At 41.2% G+C, this 25,988-nt stretch overlaps 1 protein-coding gene across 4 annotated transcripts in view; it reads right to left on the reverse strand.

Moving 5' to 3' along the window:
* Positions 1-8,381: 8,381 nt before the first annotated feature.
* LOC148024925 (uncharacterized) overlaps positions 8,382-25,988 on the reverse strand; it is a 91,087-nt gene continuing 73,480 nt past the window's right edge. For 2 of the 4 annotated variants that reach the window (XM_087694605.1, XM_087694603.1), the window contains exons 13-14: positions 12,795-12,882; positions 8,383-8,769 (exon numbers count right to left, since the gene is read on the reverse strand). In XM_087694605.1, the coding sequence (XP_087550731.1) occupies positions 8,523-8,769; positions 12,795-12,882 (335 nt within the window). In that variant the 3' untranslated portion in view covers positions 8,383-8,522. Of the gene's footprint in view, positions 8,770-12,794; positions 12,883-25,988 lie in introns of all 4 variants that reach the window. The other 2 variants (XM_087694606.1, XM_087694604.1) reach the window with 2 other exon arrangements.

Here is a 25,988-nt window from a genome sequence, read left to right on the forward strand (position 1 = left end):
ATTCTATAAAAGGAAGCCATGGAAATGCCAAGTTGTAAGTTATATAATCTAGGGTCTCCTTGATATTTTGATCTTTTTGTTGCAGGTAATCTAAATATTTTGATCTTTCTTTTGTAATAACTCTAAATTTTATTGCATTTTTGGTACACAGTTTGCAAAAGATTGAAGTGCTAGAGAAAAGGCCTCCCATGCCTTCTGACTTACTTACAACAATGCAATATAGATAAGTTGCGGTAAGTTCTTGATTAATATGGTTGGAGCATACTAAGAAAATTTATTCTAAAAACTACCATAAACAAGTTACTCTTGTTGATTGCACTGTCCTCATCAATATGATAGTTACTCTTGTGGCTAGCGAGTAATTGTAAATGCCAAAAGATTAGTTCAGTTTATTTATCTCAATGATGATAACTTATAAAGGTAATGTGAAACATATTAAACTTTACGATAGAGTCTTATTACAAATTAGTCCATTGTAAAAAATAATAATGAACTAAAAATATTTTTTTACAAATGTATGATAGTTTTCAAGGAATTGCTATACAAGTGAGCACGTTTGGTATATAAGAGCAAAGCTCTTGAAGTACATAATGACCAATTATATACAACCGACAAGAAGTGGGGGCTTGGACATTAAAGGAGAGGAGGTGCATGTAGCTACAGCAGATGAAGCTATGCCTTCAACAACCAAAGCATCAAAGATAGGCAAAAGTACTCCTAGAAAGGATGTTCCTTCTCAAAAAAAGTAGCTTTGCCTCAAATTGTAAGCCCTTGTGTATAAGTCATGGAGATGGCTTACAAATATTTGTACATGTATTTTATATTGATAGTAAAGAGATCTTTTCTTCAATATCTTTGCATTGTATATTCTTCTCTCTCCTCATTCATATCTGTAAAAAAAATATGTTACAAATGTTTATTAATCAGAAAATGAAATTAGATATACATCTAAATGAATATAATATAAGCAAATACGTACTCGTTTGTTATTAAGTTGGAACACAAATGAGTATGGTAGTTCAATATCTTCATTCTGTAAATCCATCCTCACTTGATGTAGCATACATGATAATCTAACCTTTAGGATTTCAATAATATCCTCATTGTACCAAACATTAAGATCCACTATAGGATCTTTGCTAAAATTATCAAGATTTTGGTCTAAAGCAACCAGACTACCACCAACATAATGCCATCTACTATAATAAAAGCTAAGGATGAAATTTTGAGTAGCAATCATATATTTACAAGCTATAGAGTCTTCATCTATCTTACATATAATTTTCCCTTGTGTCGTAGTGTCCTATCCCTCATCAACAAATTGTATAACATGATCATGTGTTAGTCTCTTCACTGAAAGCATAGCCTTTGATTTTCTCATCTCAGCATTAGAAAAGAAGTCAACAAATATATTAATAGGCATGAACAAAGTAACTTTGCTTAGCCTACTTGAGATACTAGGTTTTAATGCTCTCTGTATCTCAAAAAATATTTTACCCCATTGGCTACGCTGCATGGGGACAATATAAGAATGGTCGTAGAAGAATATTCCATTCTCTGCAAGCTCTGTCTTCTTTCTACCTTTGTACATCTCTTCTCCAATTAAGCCATGCATCACATCAATCACATAAACAATAGACTCGACCGATTGCTATTCCTCAAGATTAGAGGGACAGACATCTACAAGACAAATGAACAAATGTTATAATGGAAAACCTTAAACCAAGTTCAAGAAAAGAAAGACTTTCATAATTAAATCCTTACAATTTGGTTTATGCATTGGAAGATTTGAACTTCCAGGTTCCAAATATAGCTCTCTATGCATAAACACATATTGCACCAAAACCTCTTTTATACTATTCTTACTTACTCCAAGCTTGAAATCTTAGATTCTACCCTTCCAAGCAGAGATGAACGAGCTATCATATCTTCACCTTTTCCCACATTTCGCCTGTTGCATGGTGATCCAAGTGCCTTTGCTAATGATCGTAGGAACCCATCTTCCATCTTTTTGGAATGAGTTAAATACTGATATGGATGTGATTTGAGAGCTTGGACGCCTTGTTGAAGGTCGAATTCTATATCCATAGCACAAAGAGAGAGAGAGAGAGAGAGAGAGAGAGAGAGAGAGAGAGAGAGAGAGAGAGAGAGAGAGAGAGAGAGAGAAGACTAGGCTACTACGAGAGGGACAAAAGAAAGGAGGGAAAAAAATATGTGCCAAGCTTTTTACTGATTTGAATTTAGAGTAAACATATCATTATCATTAATTCAGACATATCATTAAATAAAAGAGGCTGGGACTGTATATCATTAATGCAAAGATCATACATTATGTATTAAAATCTTTTAGTCTAGCTTTGCAACAATTAACCACCACAAATCAATAGTTTTTTGTAAAATAATTTTTTGTATTTTTTAAAATAGAAGTTCCGTTACGAAGGCTTTGCTCCTACTAGTCTACAGCACTCTCTTTCTATCTCCTAAAAGGCATTTTCGAGACCTCAACACTCCCCTAATGTGGGGGGTTTGGTGGGTATCTCATCCTCAGACAACTAGGAGGTTTACAAGATTTTCTTCTCCTACACTACCAATATTGTGCATGGTTGGCCATGTGAAGATCAGAAACTCATGAGTGGAAAGTCCATAGGAATCCTTGTGATTAGCCCAAAAAGATGCACTTCATTGATTTTTGTTCTAACTTGCTGCATTTTTCTTTTGGCACATGCACATAAGCTTCACAGCCAAATACTCTAAGTGATCATAAGAGGGCTTCTTTCCCCACCATGCCTCTTCAGGAATGCCATCATCTAAAGTAGTTTAGGTGACTTGGTTATCAAATGTACAACAACTACCATAGCCTCAACCCAAAATCCTTGATTAAAACTAGCATTAAATAGCATACTTAGCATTCTTTAATTTATCGCCTTGTTCATCTGCTTTGCAATAGCATTTTGGGAAAGATTGCCACCTAAAATGAGTTCCCTTTTTATCTTATATGCTTCATAAAAATTTCAAAACTCATGAGAGACATATTCTCCACACTTTAGCAATTTATATGTCAAAAGAATATGAAATCAACACATTTTTTTAAAGTTAGGGGATTCATTCTTGTGGCTTCTGCCTCTCTATAATGAAAGAATGAGAGAGAAAGACATAAAGAAAGAAGGGAAATACAATTATTTTAGTGTCCATTAAGATACCTCAAGATATCCAATACTATCGAATGCCACTTACACACAAGAACGTGATTGGTAATGCTAAAAGATTTACAACATTAATTAATGGCCGTGAAATAGTCTAATGCATTGGGTTTTTGGATTCTTACATGATGGGTTTTTCATCTCAATAAATTCCTCATTTGCTTTGTCTCCTAACTACCTTTATGTTGGCAGTCAGCCTACATGCTTTGAGTTTATGGTGTAAGTTCTTTTGTGATCCATTGGGGTGTGTGTGTGTGTGTGTGTGTGTGTGTGTGTGTGTGTGTGTGTGTGTGTGTGTGTGTGTGTGTGTGTGTGTGAGGGAGAGTTGCATTAATATATATTTAGTTCCCTCAAAGGCTTACAAGATGCCAAGGCACACTTCAATATTTAAGTTATTGTCCACTTTGGGTTGCCATGGTCACGAAAGGAAATGCACTTTGAGGTGCCATTGGGTCAGAATAGCTCATGAACTTAGAGAGAGAGAGAGAGAGAGAGAGAGAGAGAGAGAGAGAGAGAGAGAGAGAGAGAGAGAGAGAGTGTGTGTGTGTGTGTGTGTGTGTGTGTGTGTGTGTGTGTGTGAGGCTGCATTAACATTGTTTTAGACACCTCAAAGACTTATAGGACACATTGGCACACACTCGTGAGCTTAGAGAGAGAGAGAGAGAGAGAGAGAGAGAGAGAGAGAGAGAGAGAGAGAGAGAGAGAGAGAGAGAGAGAGAGAGAGAGAGAGAGAGAGAGGTTGCATTAACACTTTTTTAGATGCCTCAAAGGCTTATAGAACAAATAGGCACACATCAAAATTTTAGTTATTGTCCACTTTGAGTTGCTATGGGAACCAAAAAGAAATTACTGTGAGGTGTTGTTGGCACAAGACATTTAGTTTAAGATTCTCTCTCTCTCTCTCTCTCTCTCTCTCTCTCTCTCTCTCTCTCTCTCTCTCTCTCAAAATAGCAAGATCCAACCAACAACTAATCTCATTCTCTTCACTTTGCCATGAGTTCATGGCATTTAATCAAAGGGACAACGTTTAGGTTATCATGTGTCAAGTTCAATGGTAATGAGAAAGTTATGGCTATGTAAATGGAGGAAGATGCCCTCCCATAGATGAAACCACACTATTGGTATATCAATACTTTAAGCATCTTGTGTCAACTTTTGATTGAGGTCCAAGACGAGCTATTTGCTAGTTTGAGATATGATACATTGTAAATTTATGTTTACTATTTAAGTAAACTTCAAATTATATGGATGGGCATCTTGAGACTTGTATTTAGAAACCTTACCATGAACATCATCAATGATGACTGAGTGCATTTTGTACCAGGGATTAACAAAAGTCTTATTGACAAGCCAAAGTGGGGCTTCCTTTTACTAGTCGTGCAAGAGTCCTCACAAAGTTATCCCCCTTCCATACTCAAGAGGATAGGTGATTGTAGGTGGCATTAGCATTAATACATGACAAGGCAAAATACAATAATAGCATGGTTACTTTAAACAGTATGCATCCAAAAAGACTTTCGCAAGACCTTCCCAATTATGTTTTTTAAAAAAAGCAATCTCTGAGACAACAAAAAGTTGGTTAAAACAACCTTATCACACATTCACTCGAGAACTTGTTACTATGAGCACAAGCATCCCCAATAAAGAATTGTATTGTTGAAATGTAAATAAATACTGCAAAGTTTAGACTTTGACAATAACTCACATATTCTTGCTATACAATACAAAAATAGTGTTTATAGCCAAAATTGTATCACGTGTCCAACCAAGCATGGTACACAATTGAAATATGAATGGACAAACCTACAAAAAAGGGAAATCACCTTCAAATGAGTATTTTCACATACACAAGTGAAAGAATAAATATTATGCATATAATTTGTGCACATCCAAAGATCATCTATATGTATGTAGAAGTGATCACAAGCACATAGTATGCATCAAAAACGTATAAATTGCCTTATTGGAAGGAAGCATTAATATGATGTACTAAAAACCTCTTTAATTTTTAGAAAGGCATTAAGGTTGTATTAAAGTAAGGTAAAAAGTAATATGTACAAGCTTTTGGGATCCAAAAGCTAGCAATACGGATGAGCCAAGTTATCACTAGAGTAGGCATATTTCTAGCCAAGTAGGCCAAAAGGTGGATTGATGTATACATAGCTTTTATGGGATACATTGTAACATTTCGGATCCTATGGGAGTAGCAAAGAGCGCTTTGCATTAGAGTGGGACCCATTAGCATTAGACGGCCACATAAACTAGTAGCGGTGAGCTATGTCTCACATCGTGGTAAAACTGGATCCAACTCCTCAACTTTGGTCTGAGTTACTTTTTCCTCCATTTCTTGGTCAGAGTGGGGTGGTTCCTTGCCCTTGTTCTATTGCACTCGGTTCTCAACTTGGATCACAAGCCCATAGTGCTTGGTGGATAGCTATAAAATAAATCATGTTTTAGAGCAAGTGAGGAAGCTTTGAAATTACCTTTACATATTGAATCATTGCGCTGACACCAAATGGCCCCATAGGCAATGGACTCTTATGAAGGCCCAAAAATATCATAGGCTGCCCATTGGATTCACCCAAGAGGATTTCCTTCCAAGTGAATGCTTTCCAATGAAAGGCTTTGACAATGCCTGGAAATAATTGTTGGATTTCCTTAAGTACATGTCATGAATGAACAAGTGAGCAATAGTTTCTAGTTCTACCTTACGTCTGGGGCATTTCCCATCCCCCTTGCGAATCTTAAGAGCATTTTTACCTATCCATACCACCTTATGGATTATCAATCAAAGCAATACTAATTATTATGGGGAGATGACCGAGGACCAAATCTGCGACATACAAAACTCCCATTGGTATTTATCCCATGACAAATGTCACCAATCGTTAAGTTTATTTATGAGTTTAGCATTAGGTTTGCGACATACAAAACTCCCATTGGTATTTATCCCATGACAAATGTCACCAATCGTTAAGTTTATTTATGAGTTTAGCATTAGGTTTGCTCAGGTTTGGAAGGATTAGAAGAGGGTTGCCATTTCCCCAAACTAATGCTTTGTAATTCAATTTATTTCCAAGTTGGATCAATTTGACGAAATGGGGATTCCATTGGTTGATCCTTTGGAGGACCAAGGATATTTCATTTGTAATTAGCTGAAACTCTTGTTTGATTTTTGTTGGGACCATACATATTCTATTTTCATAGCCCTAGATGTCCTCCCATACTCACATTCCTTTTTTGTAAATTTTGAGACCCATGGACAACTAGTGAGCAGGAGCGGTCCCACACCAAAAGCTAAACCAAATTGAGTCAACTGCAATTCGTGGTACAGTGAGGTCAAGTTTTTTCACTAGTTTATGGGCTTGCATTTTAACCATGCTTGGCAAAGGCTTTTGGCCAAGGGAGTACTTTGGCCCACTTGTAACTCTATCTATGCAAAGGTGACAACTAGGACAAATAGGTGTTTCATCTAGGACAATCTTTTGGAGATAACTATTCTACATGCCTATGAAGGAGAACTGCCTAATTGTTAGAGGGGTGTATTATGCTTCTAGTGATCCACTTGGCAACGAGTTTATCCAAGACTTGTTCTAGATCTAGTAGGCCTAGACCTCCTTTTTTTTGGGTAGGGTACAAGAGCATGAAGCAACGTCAAGGACTTTGTTTTTGCCATTGGAACTCTAAAGGAAAGTACGTCAAACCACTTCCAACTTCTTAATAACTGTTTTTGGGAGTTTCCAACATGAAAGAAAGTAGATGGTGGTGACTATCGTGATATATTTTAGGACTATAAACTTACTAGCTGGGTTGCTTTTGAACACTTTCCAAAATTCAAGTTTTTTTTTTAGTTTGGCCATCATTACCCACTGCCATCTTTGGTTCAAACTGTCCATGAAGTCAATAGGGATTCCTAAACGTCTAAAGATTTTGCCGTCAAGTATTATTTCACACCCTTCTCTTATCAACCATTCAAAAGAGGTTTTTATCATACTCTTAATCCCTATTTTCTTTGGGTTTACAATGGAGTCTAAAGCTACGCAAAAATCTTTGATGCATTGCCAGAAGGCTTTGAACAATGAGTCCTCATTTTTAATAATGTTGTTGGTATCGTCTACGAACTAGTTGAGGACCATTTATTTGTGGTCATTGAGGGGCATACATTTCAAGAATCCTTGCTCCGCCTCTGATAAATGGACTTTCTAAGAACATGTGGCATTAGAACTTCGTTAACTAAGACTCTTGAGGCAGTGTTACCAAATAGGGTGGTGATGAACTTGATAAACAATTTCCCAAAGCCCATGTCATGTAATGATTGGAATCCCATTCAAGCCAAGGTCATAAGCTTTGTCAAAGTATCTCCAAGAAAACGAAATCATGCTTAGTTTCTTGGACATAGTCCATTCCCTCCCATTGAGTAATGATGGCATCTAGAGTGAACCTCCTATTGATAAAGCCTTTCCATTCTTTGTGAACCCATTGGTCCAAGTGTCCCATAACCCTTCTAGCCAAGGCTTTAGTGTATATTTTGTAAGCCGATATGAGACGAAGTGCTTGGGTGTCAATTGCTCAAAATGGTTTTGTTATCCCTTGTGGATTAGTTTTATGAACCCTCCATTAATGCAATTGATCAATGTGTTGATACTTGCCTTGATCAATGTGTGCGCCCACCACCAAGTAGGCTAACACTAGCCCTCCATGGCATTCATAGCATCCATCAAAACAATGAACTCCCCTTCAGACTCCAAAATGGACATTATAATGCAATTAAACACAACCACACAAATAATGAATCTATTCAACATCCAATAAGATTTATGCTAGTGTTCGACATCAGTCTCACCATTGAACAGCATTCATTCACTCGAGAACAATGTATTTCTATTGCATTGCTTAAGGCTACTAGCCACTGTGAATCTCAAGCAATCTCAACTCTGAATTTTGATATCCAGAAAGATAATTTTGCCAAGAGCAAACCACTAAGATGCAAGTGGCAGCAAAGCTTCTGCAAAGAACTCCTCAGCCACTCATACGAACTCCACTGATGCAAGCAAGATGCCATCTGAACTGATGCTGATAATACTCTTAACACAAGTTTCGTGCTGTTGTTCACAATGCGTACTTGTGCAAGCAAGAGCACTGTAATTCAATCCTGCTAGCAACATAACTTCTGGGACTTCAATTCAGAAAAAGCACACCCCCCTCCTAATTACATCATAAACAGATAGCATACTATAAATAGATAGCATATGCATGTGGAAAGTGTGAAGAAACAACTGGCAAGAACAATACACCTCAGACAAGAATACTACTCATAAACAATTAACAAACACCAAATATCTGGTTGATATCCTCTCTAAAAGCATCTAACTCAGGTTCATCAATCAAGTTTAAGCCAAACGCATCACAGAAATTGACCAAAGAATGATATTCACTCCTAAGAGTGCCAAGCATTGATGATAACTCATTAGGTGTTTGTGTATACAACAATTTCTGGAACAACACAATCAGCAGCATGCAAGCTTCAAACTCGCACTTTGAGAGATTAACCACTACATTCCACGGCTTCCTGCACAAAGAATAGTAGCTTGTCAGGGACAATCTTGAGTTTCAAAAGGGCCTGGAAACACTCAACAAAATTAAGGAAAGCACCATATTTCCACATGTAGAAAACATGAGGGTAGTTGTGGGGCAGATTCTCATCAAGAAAACAACTCTTGACCTTAGTAGCTGCTTGTGTGCAAAGATCCAGTGTATCATGAGATATGGGGAAAAAGAGGCAGATCACTCCTCAAGATTATGTATATGCACTTCAACAAGAAGGTAAAACCCATCCTCATTACCTTCTTCAGAAATGTTTCTTTCATTTTTGAAATTCTCCAACTCTTTTCAGCATGTATGGCTTCTAGGCATATCTCAGTCAACCCTCTCTAAGGTTCCAACAAACTTGTGCTTAAAGTACAAACACAAAAATGAGCACCTGTTTCTAAATGCATATCACATGATACATCAATACTGTCCAGATTCACATTTCTACTGCTTCCAAGCTCACATTTTGTACCTTTTGTGTTTTAATGCTCCCTGGTGTACTTCATTTTGTACCTTCATTGGTATTCCAAAGCTCCATTCAACCAGTGACACATGAAAGATGTTCATTCACCATAAATCAATTTGATTATTGGAAGATTGCTAAAGCTTGGGGCATTTATGTGCAACTAGCTTTGACTTTGGTACTCCAAGGCTCAACTTGAAAGAAGATTGTGCATGGTCCAACCCGCCAAATTTTGAACTTGTGGTTCTATTTTGGAGCATGAACTCAGTATTTGGGCTAAGAGACATGGAGTGAGAGCGAGGGGGGCAAGCATCCAGCAAGACTTCTCTACACTTAATCACATCTTCACCCTTCGGCACATCATCAAGGAGGTAGGGCACATGGGAGGGGGATCTATTGTTGCTTTGTGGATTTTGCAAAACTTTTGACATTGTATCAAGAGCCAGACTTACCAAAAGGCTGAAAGACTTGGGAAACCCTTATGAGACGCTTGGAGGCATCATATCCACCTACGACGAGGTAACAGGCAAGGCCTAGGCTCAAGATGGCAATTCCAAGGAGATTGCCAGTACTACAAAAGTGAAGGTTGTCTACTTTCACCCACACTAGTTGAATCATATAATGACAGAATGGAGTACATTGGTCACAGAGGAGGCCATAGAGTTGCCCTGTATGATACCTTGATCTTAATCCTCCTATAACCAGCAATATCATCTTACGGCCTAGAATGTCACCTTGATGCAGCACATGAGTTTTTGCAGACCTAGACCTCAAGGCAGATCAAGGCAATGGTCTTTAACATCATCGTCTTGGATCACCATACTTGAATTACAGTTGCAATACATGGGGCAGGAGAGATCCACAAAGCTAGTCACTCACACCCCACGAGGCGAGACGGAGACTGCTACCATGGATCCACGTCATGACATACAATTGCCCACTTCAGCCTGTTTCTCCTCACGGTCCCATTGGCATTGTTGTGCTCTCTCATAAGATATTTGCACATGTACCCTACTAATGCCTATCATGATTCTAGATCTAGGGTAGTCCAGTATGCTTTTGTCAGTTTCAGCACTTTTGCTCTAGTTTAGGTAACTTTTGATGTATTTTATCCAGGTGACATACGTATTGGAATTGTGACATTGTATCTACAGGGTCTCACAGGCCACTTTCGCCTGTTTAGAAATGCTAAAATAATCCATTTTTCACCTACACTTTTCCCATCCCAGCTGATATATTTATCGGACTTATGGCTTGTATCTATTGGGTCTCATGGACCACTTTGGCCTCTTTAGAGATGTTGACAGAATCCATATATCTATTTATCTCCGTCCCTCTTGCTCTGCCCTTAGGTGGGATTGAAATGCCACATAGGATGCATTGGGTAATTTGCACACAGAGAGGGCTCTTAGTGAACCTTGGGAAAACCAAGATCAAGGCCTTTCACACATCCAGACAGGTTATAAGAGACAGTGATCACTTACAGCAACAGCCAGGTGGAGGTGACATGCATACGTACACTCAGGCATCTCCAGGATGATTTGTGGTAAACTGTCAGTATACATGAGATCAACAAAGCAGACCTTGCAGCACACCCCATGATCCTGGAGGATCTATTTTCTTGCCCATTAGTTACATCAAATATATCACATCCATGAGCCTAGATAAGTTGCCACACCACGCTCTACAGGCATCATACAGCATTGCCATGCATGGACACCACTTAGCATGGTATGCTACAACTACTCCATTGGTTTGCCAAACATGAAGACAGACAGATTACCTTCCGGTATGATGAGCACCCCCCATACTCTAGGCCCTCCCAAGAAGAGCGCAATACAACTTTGAGAAAAGAACTGATACAAGTGCATACTTGAGACACTTGGTTAGGACCACTACTCACCAAGATGCAGCACTAAAATTATTTCCTTCTTCTCAAAGATGGTGGGTATAGACGACCAGGTTATATGGATGAGATCGAGAGGCACTTCTACACAGACAGAGATAGAGATCCCAGCCACAGAATACCAGCTTCTTCAGGCCTGCCAACAGACCATAGCCATTTCCTCCCCTATCATCCACTTCACGCCAGGGTCTCACAGTACAGTACAGAGAGCATCAACTATAAGGTAGCTACAAGGCCCAGACTGCCCAGATGGAGACCACCACAGCCCTATCAAGAGTCAAGGTCAGTCTGAACTGCTGATGAGGTCAATGCCAAAGTCACAAGGGGACAAATCAGACCAACACATAGCATGAAACTGACACTCACAGTCAAAATGAAGTGTAACACATGGAAAAGCATGCTGAAATGATATTGCAGCAGGCAGGTAAGTGATCATCTTACTGGCAAGATTTTAGACAGCAAACACAGCATGTAATAACTAAAGGGTATACAGCAAATGGTTCAAAATAGAGCAAAAAAGATGGCAAAATGCAAGCAATGGCAGCCTATTGGGAATCTGCATAGACCAGAACTGGAGCCAGTATCCACTTGGCACATTCAGGCTCACTTAACATATAGCTCCTGGCTGTGAAGGAAACTATCTTATACAGACTTCCTGCCCTTAACTACCCACTCAAAGGGCGCATGGCCTCCTACCTAGACCAGTGGATTGACCAACTACCTAGAAGTGCCCTCTAGACTAAGGTTTAGAAGACTGTTATAGAACCCCATTCCAACAAGAATTTACAAGATCTAAGCATACCTAAACAGAACCTTAATTCCCACTCACGACGTTTACACAGTTGGATACTAAACTGTCGATATTTGAAGTAAATTGGTTTCGTAAGCATTCCGCCAGCTGGGCGAATAGAGAAAGATCAAAGTCTAGGAATAGAAAAGACTCTGGAACCGTTGGCAAGGACTTGAAAGAAGTCCTCTTTGATGCACACACAAGACACATCACTGAAAGGGCGATCCTTGCAGAGGATACGGAATCTTGTACAAACAAATCCGTATCAATGAAATGAACTTATACGAGACAAGCCTCACTGGCTCTCTGAGACCGGACAAAGAATTGGTTGGTATTGGGGAGAAATTACTAAGGATCCACAAACTAGTTATTGAATCACATGATAACGTGCATTCTCACTAAGTTGGCTATAGTCATGACAAATCAATTGTTGAATGTAGGGGCACAATTCATTCAGTTTCTGAACAAGGTGTATTACCCCTTCTTCTCTTGTTACCGTTCAGTTTATCGCATATTACAATACACCCCGTGAGGGCGTCCTGTTCTGGTCATACGTTACAATCAAATATAACCACCTGCTCGGTCGGTAGGTCTCTACTTGTACCTAAACAGCACTGAATGTGAGGCAATCATGTTGCAGTGACGAGAACGTGCATGGTGCACATAATACAACACCATATAAATATCCTTGAGAAACTTATGAGCTGCACAGTGTGCTTATAAACTGCAAGAGCCTGAAGCAAAAATCTAAAATTTGAACATACCGGCTTCAACATAAAAATATGACATAATGCAAGATACAAATGTTACTGCACTTTGGAATGGCTCCAGAAAGAATAATTTTACCATCGCCAAGACCCATCTGCTTTGTATGGCCAGGAAACTTGCAAAAGTAACCGCTCCATCAACACACGCAACTCCTTTGGAAGAGCTTCTATCAAAGATCATTGAAGGAGAACAATTCAGGCTTGATAACATGACGGCATATAAAACACAAGGAAACTAAAACAATGAACAGCAATCCAGTTAGACAACCAAATAAATGAAACAATAGAAACCATTCATCCACAACAAAGCTATAGCGCAAGATAATCTCTTAAATGGGAAACTTGGAAGAACTAGAGAATCCAAAGGCAGGACTGATCCTCCTATTCATATATAAATTCTTGCTGTCATGCTCAGCTGAATACAAGTTCAACGCTAGAGCAAAGATTTAGCCTTTTGACCTCCAATCAGGTGCCACAGGCCCACCAATTCAAGGGAGTTGAGGGTATCTTAGCAATGGAACCTTGAGGCCATCTTCCCTCCTCGGATAAGGTGGTAAATAACCTGATTTAAGACTAATTACAGCAAGTAAATACTTCACATAAACTGAAATGCCCACATTACCACTTTCATCTTGGACAATGGATAGCCTATTGGCCCCATAGTTGGCGCCCCTTCCTATATTTCTTATTCTTTTATTGCAAATGGATGGAATACAACTAAGATTCTCTAACCTCCTTCACTAGTCCAAGTGCTATTCTCTATCGTAAATGACAAGCAAGCCTTCAAACCAAATTGCCCTTTAATTTGCTTAGGGAATTGGCCTTCACCCTACTCCTTGCAAGACAAATTTAGCCCCAAATTAAAATTGGCTAGCTAGCCTCTTGAATCTCCTCGAAATTCTTCAATTTCAGCTGTTGGAATTTAAGTCTTAGACCTTCAATTTTGAGCACACAACTGTGAAACCCTAATTTCTGCTATAAATTAGGATTTACAATAGAGATTTTCCAATATCTCGACCTCTAATGACTCAAATGGCTAGATTTTGCTACCGTTACTTGAGAAATGATTGTAGAGAGAATGCTATAGAGAGAGATAAATTTAAGAGTTTCATCGCAAGAGACGCTTGAAAACTGTTGCTGCCTTGCTCAAATAGACAAGGAAGCTCTACAACTTAGGACCACCAAAAAGGTTGTTGACCCTTATCACCTGCACTAAAAGAACCTTGGGCTACTATCACCTGCGTTTGGAGGGCTTCAATCTACAATCACCTACTATAGGATTGGTCCCTAGTGGCTGCAAATCACATCAGCAGCATCTCCTTGCTCTATAACAGCCCTCTTCTCTCTCACAATGGTTGGAATAGACTTCCACCAGTCCCCAAAAAACATCTTTTACACTAGTATGGGCAAATTTTGCCAAGAGGCAACCTTCGATTTCAACATTATCTAGCTTATTAAATTAATTTACAAAATATAATTTTGAAAATTAATTTAATAATTATTTTTGTGCCTAAAAAATCATTTCACCAGTCAATATTTAAATTGGCTAGGCCAATTTGTCTTCCAAGTATCTCTAAGGAGTTATTAGCCCTTAGACCGGAATTAATTAATTGATTAATGCCTAGTCTCTAATGTCATCACTGACATTAGCACTCAATAAATTGAACTTGGCCCAAATTTGACACTAGGTACCATCTAGTATCTATCAAGCATAACTTATTACAGCTTCTGCCTTTGCCACCAATTGACATTTCGAGGTCCTAGGTCCCACACTATGAAATAATTAACTTGCACCCCACATGTGCAAGTCACATTAGCACGTTTGATTAACTTTTAATTAAATGCTAAGCAAAGCAATAAAATTTCACATCCTTGTGGCATTAGCTCTATGGCTAGGAGGTGAGTCTAATGTCCAATACTCATATGAATCGTGGATATAGCTTGTATCGTGTCTCGTGTGCATGTTGGATCCTAGATGGATGTTTCATTCAACATGTCCTTGCATCTCTCCAAATTGTCCAATTGGCAAATCGATAGTCACATTTCAATTGCTATTACTCTACACTCTTGCCGTACCACTTCCCATATCATCAATCTGCCACACCATTGCCCATCGATGGATGATTATTTTGATATGAGTTGTACCGTCCATTACATTCCCCCATGACTCTTACTAGAAGCACGGCATCCTTGTAGACCCAAAAAAACTGCAAAAGAGCCATGGTCAGGGCAAAATAGCCCTTGAATTTCAGCAAATATTACTGATCCTTTTAGCCATCTTAGACCTATGAACTAATAGTAGCTCCAACAGCACAACTTCTAAAGCCCATCACATCCACTAACTATGGCTCCTAACGATCTAGGGTCACAATAGGTATAGGACAATCATGCTTCTTAACTCGACTAACATGAAAAGCCCAATGCATCTTCCAATTAGAAGTTAACTCTGACTAATAAGTAATAACACTTAGCTTCTTACCAATGGGGAAAGGGTAGAGCTAACCTTGGCAAAACCTCCCGAACTACACCACTTGCTAGTTCTGTTATATGAAGATAACACTCCTCACCTTCAAAGAACGTAACTCAAACTAACACTCCTCTTGGTTCAAGCAAATATTGTTATCTTGCAAAACTATGACTACTTTCCACAAGTGACCATAATGCTACTCTTAAGACTTAACATAAACCAAGATACTATAAAGGAAAACAATGACATGCTTTCCTAGGAGTGGTTCTTGCACTTGTGCCAAGATCCTTAAAAAGTATGCTTGTGCATTGAAGAGCCCAAAAGGTACTCAAACAATCCAAAGATTTTTGGAACATTGTCTTGGGAGTGTCCTTTGCAACAATCCTAATCTAGTGGTCACTAGACTTCAAGTCTAGCTTGCTGAAAATCACTACCTTATCCAACTACTCTAACAACTCATTGATCTACAGTTAGGAACAACTAGTCTTGGATGGTGAGTTTATTGAGAGCCTTGTAGTGTGCATAACACATAAGCTCTCGCAATTCCTTTTTACTAACAATACCAAAGCAGAACCTTGTACTCTACATACAACATGAGCTCTTGTCATCCTTTTTTACTAACAATACCAGAGCATCAAATGGGCTAGAGCTGCTCAAACCAATTCCAAGCTCTAAGAGAATCTTCAATATATTCTCAAAGCTCATCAAACTCTTTTTTCCTCTCAAGTAATAGGGTTCCTTTTATGGATGTTTCACTCTCGGAACTAGCTCATGGTGGCATCCTCTAATAGAGATGTAGGTAACACTAAGGGCAACTCCACCATGAAAAGAGAGTTGAACTCTAGCTTCTTCAAGAAAGAGATTCAAACTCTTGCAACAATGCAAAGTCAAGCCTCATTCCCATTGCCCAAGAGAGAGTCATCCTCGTGAGGCAACACATTATAGTAGAAGCCGTGATGGAAGAGGTTGAGGCTACATTCATGCTTTTCACTCATACCTTTGAAGTTGAGACTCCAGTTGTCATGAAGACATGTATTTTTTGAAACCTCACTTATCCTCCTGCGTTTTGAGCCCTGCTTAGCCAGATCCGACTTGACCGCACACGCCTGCCAAAGCCTTTTGTGTTGGCCCTCTCTGGCCCGATCTATCTCAGCAATGCGCAAGTAAATGCAAAGGCCATTGCTACAAGGTTGCCATACTGCGCCGGCTTGCAATAAGAGGCCCCACTTGGCCAGATTGAGTTGGGTCACCTGCATGTAAGTTAGATGGACTGGATGAAAGCCATCAAATCGTCTAGCTTGCAACACGAGGGCCATCTCTCTCGCTGTGTCCACCTCGAAATTGCCCCGAATGGCCTGATTTTGCAAGTAAGAACAGAATAGCTTGTACAAGTCGAAACGCGGGGTTGCCGCATACTGTCTTGCCCTCACAACCAAGTCCATTTCTTTGGTTGTAAGCATTGGCCTTCTCCCGCCGAGATAAACCTTATAGGCACCATGTTGAGACCAAGCCTTCACACTTGAGTTAGGCTCCTTGCTGAGCCGAATCTGTCTCTGATCCTCTGGAGGGTGAAGCCTCCGCGCAACTTGCTTGGTTCGATCATGAAGCCATCCGACCACGATTCTGTCTCTGATCCTCTGGAGGGTGAAGCCTCCGCGCAACTTGCTTGGTTCGATCATGAAGCCATCCGACCACGATGACGTCACCAAGTAGGTTGCAATCCTTTGGCCCCGAGACCGGAATGGGCTTGAATGCGCAAGTAGACTTCAAGTTTGAAGCAGACTCCTTGAAAGACACTCTCATCCAGAGTACAAGGTCCCCAGCCTCGTGCACCTCCGCAACTTGAGTCCCATTCCAGAAGATCCACTCGCCACTATCTGTCCACACGAGGGGCACCCCAGTACCCCTATCTTCTTTGCTGCATGAGGGCTCGCTTCCCTCGCAATCAGCCACTTGAGCGCACTCTCTGACCTCATCAGTTTCGTAAGAGAATAAATGTAGCTCATTGCTGAAGTGTACATGCCTTCCCTTGGTAACTGACTTGGTTTGTTTTAGCTCCGAGGTCGACTCAGCTGTCTCACCCTTTGCCTTGTGTTTTGAAGTATCATCAGATTTGACCCACTCCCCAGCGTGGGTTTCATCCTCTGTCTGCTTCTCCGTACATCTCCTCTCCTTTCCATCCTGCTCTTCCCTACACTCGGCCATTCGTTTATCCTCGCGGCTCACAAGTACTGTGCCTTTCCCTTCAACCTTCTCTCCACACCCGGCCGTTTCTTTATCCTCGCGGCTCACGAGTATTGTGCCTTCTCCTCCACTCTCCACTCCACACACGGCCGTGTCTTTATCATCGCGGCTTACGAGTATTATGCCGGGGATTAGTTTATCCTCGCGGCTCACGAGTAGTATGCCTTCTCCATCCCTTTCTCCACACATGGCCGTTTCTTTATCCTCGCGGCTCACGAGTATTGTGCCGGCCGTTAGTTTATCCTCGCGGCTCACGAGTACTATGCCTTCTCCTTTATCCCTTTCTCCACACACGGCCGTTTCTTTATCCTCGCGGCTCACGAGTATTGTGCCGTCCGTTAGTTTATCCTCGCAGCTCACGAGTATTGTGCCTTCACCTCCATCCTGCTCTCCACATCTGGCCGTTTCTTTAGACTCGCGGCTCACGAGTTCTTCCACAAGCTCATCATTTTTTGCCATTCGTTTATACTCGCGGCTCACGAGTTCTTCCACAAGCTCCTCATTTTCGGCCATTCATTTATTCTCGCAGCTCACGAGTTCTTCCAGAGTTGGCCATTCGGCCTCTTCCTTTACTAAAAGGGCCTCTCGCCCCGTTCCGCTCCTTTCCACTTCCCCTACCATCTCTTCAACAACATAATCGGGCTCAACCCGCTCTTCAATACCAAACGGTTCCACCTGTCCCAGATTATTTATACTCCCCCCAGGTGCAAGAGTTTCGGTACCTGTCCCGATTTCTTTATCCTCCCTCCAGGTACAGGAGTCTTCCCCTTCATCCCCGCCAACATCTTCGATCTCCTCATCACCCAATCTATCCACTGTATGTTCCGAAGTATCATCTGCTTGGGGCTTTTTTTCCTTTGCCTCGCCCCTCATTGTGCACTCCTCAAGAACCACCCCTTCCGGTAACAGATCTGACCCGCACGTCCTCTTCTCTTCCGCGCACTCCTCCACCAGCACTCCATCAAACATAAAACTGGACTCATTTGCCCATACTGGTTGTTTTGAATAAAACCTGTGGTTATTCTCTTCATAATACAGCCCGTAGACCTCCTCGTTTCCACCTTGCCACTCGTCCGCATCCGCTTCATACCATGGTTTGAAAGGTTGGTCATAATGATCTTGGTAGCATCCGCTCTCTTCCCAGGTCAACTTTTCATGCGCATAATTGGCTTCATATTCTAGATCAAACGATTGTTCTCCATAGCCTTCCAACTGTTGTTCACTCTCTTCCCATGTGTAGTCTTCGTATCTGGCATACTGATCTTCAAAAGGCTCCTCATACATGTAGTTTCCTTCAGGTTCGTCACAATGATCATGATATGGCGCATTTGCCACCCACTCCTCTCTTTCATCCCATGACTCCCTTCACACCCTTCTTTCATCACTGCATCATCAAACTGGCCTGAATCTTCATCTAGCATGGCCCTTTCTCTTTCCCTTTGATTTGCTTCTTCTATCATCTGGTCGCGGATTTTCAGTTCGGCCTCCCAATCTATTTCCTCATCTAACCATGGCTCCTCTTCATATGTATCCGGTTTCCCGGCCTCTGAATCTTTGTCTCCCGAGTCGCTCATGGCCTCTGGTAGCTTGGCCTTTTCTCCATGTTGAACTTTACGCTCCATCAGCCCCTTCTTCAATGTATTCATCACCTGTATAAATGCACTGCGTTGTTCTCCACTCAGTTTTCCACTAGATAATGCCTCTTCAACCATAGCCAACTGACTTTCTACAGTAGCATAGTCGATATTGTCTCCTCCATCATCCCTCATCTTACTCTTACTACTAGGATTTTTCCTTTGGGCACATGACTTCGCTTGCACTACTTGGGGTTTCACCGCTTTTCCTTTCTTATCTAGCACATTGTCTCCAGCATAGATATTGCTACCTCCATCATTCCTCATTTCACTCTTACTACTCGGATTTGACTTTTGAGCACATGTCTTTGCTTGAACTACTTGGGGTTTTGCAGCTTTTCCTTTTTCATCTGGCATATTATCTCCAGCTACCCCCTCCCCATACTCCTCAACGATTTCCATTCTTAATTCCCGCTCTATAAGTAGCAAATCAATTCTTGCGTTGCCTCTATGTTCTTCGACCCATTCATTGATTTTTCCATTCAACGGTCGGAGTAGTGTTTTGATGTCGCCCTGTTTGTCTCTCACTCTAGATAATCTATTTTTCAAATCACGTTCTTCTTCTTTAGAAAAAATGTACCCTTTCTGCACCCAATTCACCTTTGTAGCCCATAAGATTCTCCGTTCATCTTCGCAATCAAACCACTGAGCCAAAACCTTGTTTTTTAAAGCATACAAATTTTCAATCCTCAACTTCTCAGCTTCATTACGTGCTTTTTCTTCTTCTTTTTGGTCATTTTTCACTTTTTTCCACTTTTCTTGCTTTTTCCCATTTTTTGAATTTTTGAATTTTTTATGCTTTTTTCGGAATTTTTTTGAATTTTTTCCTTTTTTGTCCCTCCCCCGCCTCAGGACATCTCCGATGTGTCACGGGGGTCCGGCTCAGATACCAAGTGTGATAAACTCCAAAAACCATAACAACATGCCTCGGCACCATAACACAACATAACACGGCGTATCACGCCCCTTGGGACTCAACATGGCACCATAACATGACATATCACCATAACTCAACATGGTTCCCCAACATAACACGGCACCTCAGCACGACTTGTCACCACATCACAGCATGGCACCATAACACGGCATGGTTCCTCAACTCAGCACGGCGCCTCAGTGCGACACCGCACGGTAACGCGACACGGTTCCACAGTCCACCATGACATCTCCCCCCTACGGGCAAGGAGCTTTTCCTCAAGGCACTTGAAAGTTTCTGGTGCTTACGCAGGGGCTCATGCATGAAACCATTCACTTCGGGCCAACACCCCACTCACCTCTCGCCCCATGAAAAAAACTACCCCTCCCCCTCACTCTCACTGTTTGCACTCACCATCCCCACTCACCTATTCCTGGGGGAAGCCCCGAGCCACTTAACCATGCCCAAGCGACACGCACTACGGCCCCACGCCGCGACACGCCCAAGGAGAGCCAAGCCTCAAGTAGGGTACCTCCCCTATAGGCTGTGTTTTGATGCTACTCCTGCCACTTGGCAGTCCTAGGCTCTCTGCTGGCTGCATTTTGGAGATTTTTCTCTCCTATCTGTCCGCTGACACTAATCCACCATCACTGTTTGCTGTTGTCTAATATCTAGAAGCTGCCTTGCTGGGTTTTGGGATCCTTAAGGATTGTGGCACTCTCTCCAGCTCACTACCTCTACCTCGGTCCTCGAGACACGAGAATTCAAGTTTTCATTCCCTACATGGTTTGTTTGTTGCATGGGCATTGTATTATATTATTCATTCATTCAAATCATCACTTTGTTCATTGTCTCTCAATTACCCTAACCCTAACTGTGTTCTGTTGAGTTTATGCTTTGTCATACGCTTTCGTTTATGTTTCAGTGTTAGGATATTTCTTTACATGGTATCAAAACTAGGATCTCTCCGACAAAACCTAGGCCTTTGGTGTAAAAGCCCTTCTGAAGAAGTAAGAACAATAGGAGGGCAAGATAACTTCGAACACATCTTCACCACATCATGATGCTCCCGAGCCTAGCACATCAAGAAACAAGACAGAGTGGGCCTCCTAGCTTGCTTCTCCAACTTCCAACATGGTCGGAGAGACATCTAGACTACCATGGAGGCCATAGACCGTATGAGATCTCATAAGCCAAATACGATATCATCCTCATGTATCGGACTCAACAACAAATTGAAGGTAAATTTGATTTTTCCCCTTTAGATTCAGTGAATGGATCTAATGATTTTGCAAGAAGGACCGGCTCCACAAAGGACTAGCTATCTAGACATGGAACCTAGCATGGAGTACAAACCCTTTCTCTCTCCATCTATAGCTACACCCTACTCTTCTTTGCCACTTTCTTCTATGCCATACACATCCATTTTCATTCACTCCTATGTCAAGTGCACAAAACAACACTTCTCAATCTTTTGAATCGACTTCCTCTTTTCCGCAAGATATTAGTGATGGTCAAGATGAAGGAGCTCTTCACAACAAGTATTGGTTCATAAGCCTTGAAGAAGATAGATTTTTTTGCTTGAACTCAAGAGAAGGTAAGCAAAAGTTGCAAGATTCATTGATGAGTAATCCTTCTTATCTTTTCCTTCATCTTTTACATCTCACAGTCAATTTGATTTTGGTGAATCATCTTTTTCACCACTTGCATTTAATTAAAAAAAGGAACCTAACTCATTTTCCATATCTACACAAATAGTAAATCCATTTAATCTCTAACCCATCCCACCCACTAGTTCGGCTACACCTTCCTTTCAACCTCCATTAAGTGCACCTTTCATGACATCACACATCACACATCACACTAGGGGGTCCTTCATCCTTAGGCACTACCTTTAGAACCTCATCTTTTCCTAAGGTGGGTGGTATTTCCATGATGGAGGTTCATCCTCTCATCCACACACTTTCAAGATTTTTACGACCTAAGAATGCCACCCAACCATTACTAGGTGTGGATCAATTGGTTTCACAATTTGCCTCTTAGGGGGTTTCCAATCACACCACATCGTTGATGACAATGGCAATCGGTAAAGACCGATCATCCATCAAGGGGGAGTGTTTATATACATGGGAACTAGATCTATAAGAGTGAATAAAGGCAAGAAAGCATAACGATTGATGAAATGGCACCAAAAAGAGACCAAATGCATTGTACTTCTGCTAAACCTTTGCCTATTTAAAGAGGCATCAACTAATGCAAAATGCGCTATTTCTTGCTTGCATGCATTGCTACTATGAATGGCTCTCTCTCATATCCTCCATAATTTTCATCTATTGCCCACTCCTGACCTAATCGTAGATTCTTCAGCTCCAAGCCCTCGTTACCTCGCTCGTACCAATAGACCATGCAAGATACACAGGTCCTTCCACCGGATTCCACTCCAAAGGGTCCTAGAAGATTTGCTCGGCTTGCACCTGAAGCATCATTTGCATCATTGTCTACAACTGATTCCACAGGGCATTCTAAGCTGACCTTGCTAGATTGTCCAAGCCACAAGAAAGTCATTGGAACAAAGTGGATTTTTAGGACTAAGCTAAAGGCTAAAGAGACTTTAGACAAGTACAAGGCTCGCCTTGTGGTGCAAGGGTTTCAATAGAAGCAACACATTGACTATGAAGAGCCCTTTCTCCTACCGCGTTGTTGGCATCCTTTGGTCTGTTGGTTGCGCTCGCCACTCACCATCATTGACCAATCTATCAGATGGACATTAAGAGTGCATTTCTAAACCATTATCTGGAGCAAGAAGTCTATGTCGAGTAGCCACCCGGACTTTCTTATCCTGACTAGAAAGATAAGGTTTTTCGATTGCAAAAAGCTTTTTATGGACTAAAGCAAGCATCGCGGTCTTGGTTTCCAAGAAGAAATGAGTTCCTTCAAACTCACAGATACCATTCTATCCCTTATAATCTAAACATTTATACACACATACTTCAAAGGGAGTCAATACATCTAACTATACACAAGATTTACTTATCACTAGCTCAAACTCTATTGCCATAGCAAAAATTAAAGCTCAACTTTGCGCTACTTTTGATACAATGGATCTTGGTTTGTTGTCTTATTTTTTAGGAATGCAAATAGTTTGAATTAGGGTAAGTATTTTTGTGTCACAGAAGTACGCTCTTGAGCTAGTGAGATAGTATTGCTTCGATCAGACACAGCCCATAATCACACCACTTGATCCCATTGCCCACTTGTCTAAAGATAACCTAGGATAGCCCTTCGACAAGCACACCTATAGATCTATGGTAAAAAAACTCCTTTGGTTGATTCACACTAGGCCAAATTTAGTTTACTCAACTAGTCAGCTTAGTCAGTAATGACCTAACTTATGGTTCTGGTTTATGTTTGCAAGGGTACACTAACTCTGAGTGGGCAAGAGATTCTAATACCCAACGTTCCCATACTAGCTACCTCTTTACCTTGGGCACAAAACCCATCTCTTAGGCCAATGGTAAGCAAGAGACGGTGGCTGCTTCCACGGCCAAGGCTAAATATAAGGCTCTCTTTGATGGTACCACAAAGGCTATCTACTTGAGGAGCTTACTGGCAGCAGTTCAATTTCCATGTGTTGTACTAGCTATTCTCTACTGTGACAACCAAAGTGCGATTACACTAGCTAGTAACCTCATCATTACCCCTCAAACATAGCATGTTGTAGTTCATTTCCACTTTACCAGAGAGGAAGTTGAGCTACACACCATCTGCCTCTAGAGTTTGTACCCTCATCAAAGAACTTTATAGACATATTGACAAAGGCAATCAATCGACTAGTGCTTTTGTATTTGCTACCAAGATCGCCTTGGATACAACCTCCCCTACTTCAAATTGACAAGGAGAGAGTGATTCCCTCTAGCTTTCCCTTCCAATTTGAGAGGGGGCGGCTTTCTTTTCTCAATGGTAACAAGATGATGTTTATAGTTTCTTCATCCGCATCATCAAGTTAACATGATTGTAAAAGGATGCTTGGCAAGTGAACAATTCCCCTACGAGGGCATTGTCCAAGTGGCACTGTTGCATAGCATTTTACATGAGCATCATGACACTTGCATTGCCTCTTGCATAACTTCAATACATCGGCTTTCTATTCTTGTAAATATGCATCTGTGCGTATTTATTCATTTTCGTTCTTTGAGAGTGGTCGGCTCTGAATCCACCTTGTCTGTAACATTACACATGGTAGTCTCCAAGGCAGTCTCCCTTGCTTGCTTAGCTTTGCTAACTTGCTATCCGCACATCTTTTTTGCCTCTCCACATACTCCCCATATTTGCTTCATCCACCCTTAGCCCATTCCTTCATTATCAACAGCTAGCACTACTAGGAATGACTTGCTTATTTTGTGAAGGCCTTGGGTCTAGCCATTTGTTAGTCTCCCATTTGTTACTTAATCAACCACAACCCATGGATTTTAAACAACACTCCAAGAAAAAAAAAATCAGTGTGGTTCCATCCACATTTCCAAGACTTGGTAGGCCACTGGGCAGCCAACGTGCACCCTTTGTCCGAATGTCTTGGCCTCTCTCGGGTGACCAGTTTGACTCCCTTGGTAAGATTATCATCACCTCTCTAGTTTTGGTAGGCCACTAGGCAACCGATATGCACCCTTTGTCTGATGCTTTGGCTACTTTGGGATAGGATGCCTTGGGGTAAAAATCAAAACAAACAAAACTTTGGGTTGGCTGTCCTTTCTAGCTCTATTTTTGGGCCTAAGAGAGGGTGTTGAGCTAAAATATGCATTACATGCTGAATTAGCCTCTCGAACAACCCCAAAAATGCTTCATTAATGAAAAACCCTCAAACAGGAGCGGTTTGAGAGAGTCAAAACGAGGAGAGATTCAAGGTCCCGAAACTTTCTATAAATAGGCAAGCTACCCCCTCCATTCAATCTAATCTCGTTTTTGCAAGTTTCAGGTGATCTAGCTTCGCAGCCCACATCCCCTTCATGGAGGACATCTCAACCGAGGCTGCCCGACACTATCTACATCTCAACCGAGACTTCTCCCAACTCTCTGACATTGTTTACACCCTCTATTGCTGTTGTCTATTGCCGCCCACACCTCAGGAGGGCAGCATTTCAGCCTAGCAACCAACCTACCTGCTATGTTTGGTATTGTCTATTGTTGCCAACCCCTAATCACACCTCAAAAGGCTGCATTTTGTTGTTGTTGCTGCTGTTCTTCAAGCCCGGCAGTCCCAGGCCCTCTCTTGGCTGCATTTTGCAGATTTCTCTCTCTTGTGCATGTCCATATCCACCCACATCACTATTTTGCTACATTTTCTATCCAACATCTAGAGGCTACCTTGCTGCGTTTCAAGATCCTCAGGAGTACAACACACTCTCCATCTCATTACCTCTGCCTCAGTTCTCAAGACACAAGAGTTCAAGGTACAGTTTTCATTCCCAGAACGGTTTGTTTGTTGCATGAGCATCTTTGTCATATGCTTTCTTTTATGTTTCTACATTACAGTATTTCTTTACAATAGAGCCTTGAGTCCTATAAATAGGACTTGGCTGCACTAAGCCCAAATTGTCATTAGTGCAATCGCACAAAGTCACTTCATAACCACTATGACCAATGCTACGAGCACCCAAGGACATAACAGGAGATGTCAACCCTCGATGCTCCTATGGGTTTTGCTTTCACCCTTGGATCAAGAGCCATCTCATGGATCAGTAACAAGCAGCCTGGCATTATCTCCCACAAAGGTTGAGTACCAAGCCCTTTGTTCTATTGCACACAGGAGGCAATTTGGTTCTATCAAATGTTGGCCGAGATTGGCTTTCCACAGACACAACCCACAGACCTACGTGGATAACCACAACACCCTCAAAAGATCCCTATGTTTCATACTCGTAGGAAGCACATTGAGGTTGAGTACCATTATATTCGGCAATGGATCGTAGACTCTGAGCTAGAGGTGGTTTACTATCCCACGGAGAACAATTCATC

This window comes from Lygodium microphyllum, chromosome 15 (assembly GCF_053477565.2).
Source record: "Lygodium microphyllum isolate KBCC chromosome 15, Lygodium_microphyllum_v1.1.10, whole genome shotgun sequence".
NCBI classification, from domain to species: domain Eukaryota; kingdom Viridiplantae; phylum Streptophyta; class Polypodiopsida; order Schizaeales; family Lygodiaceae; genus Lygodium; species Lygodium microphyllum.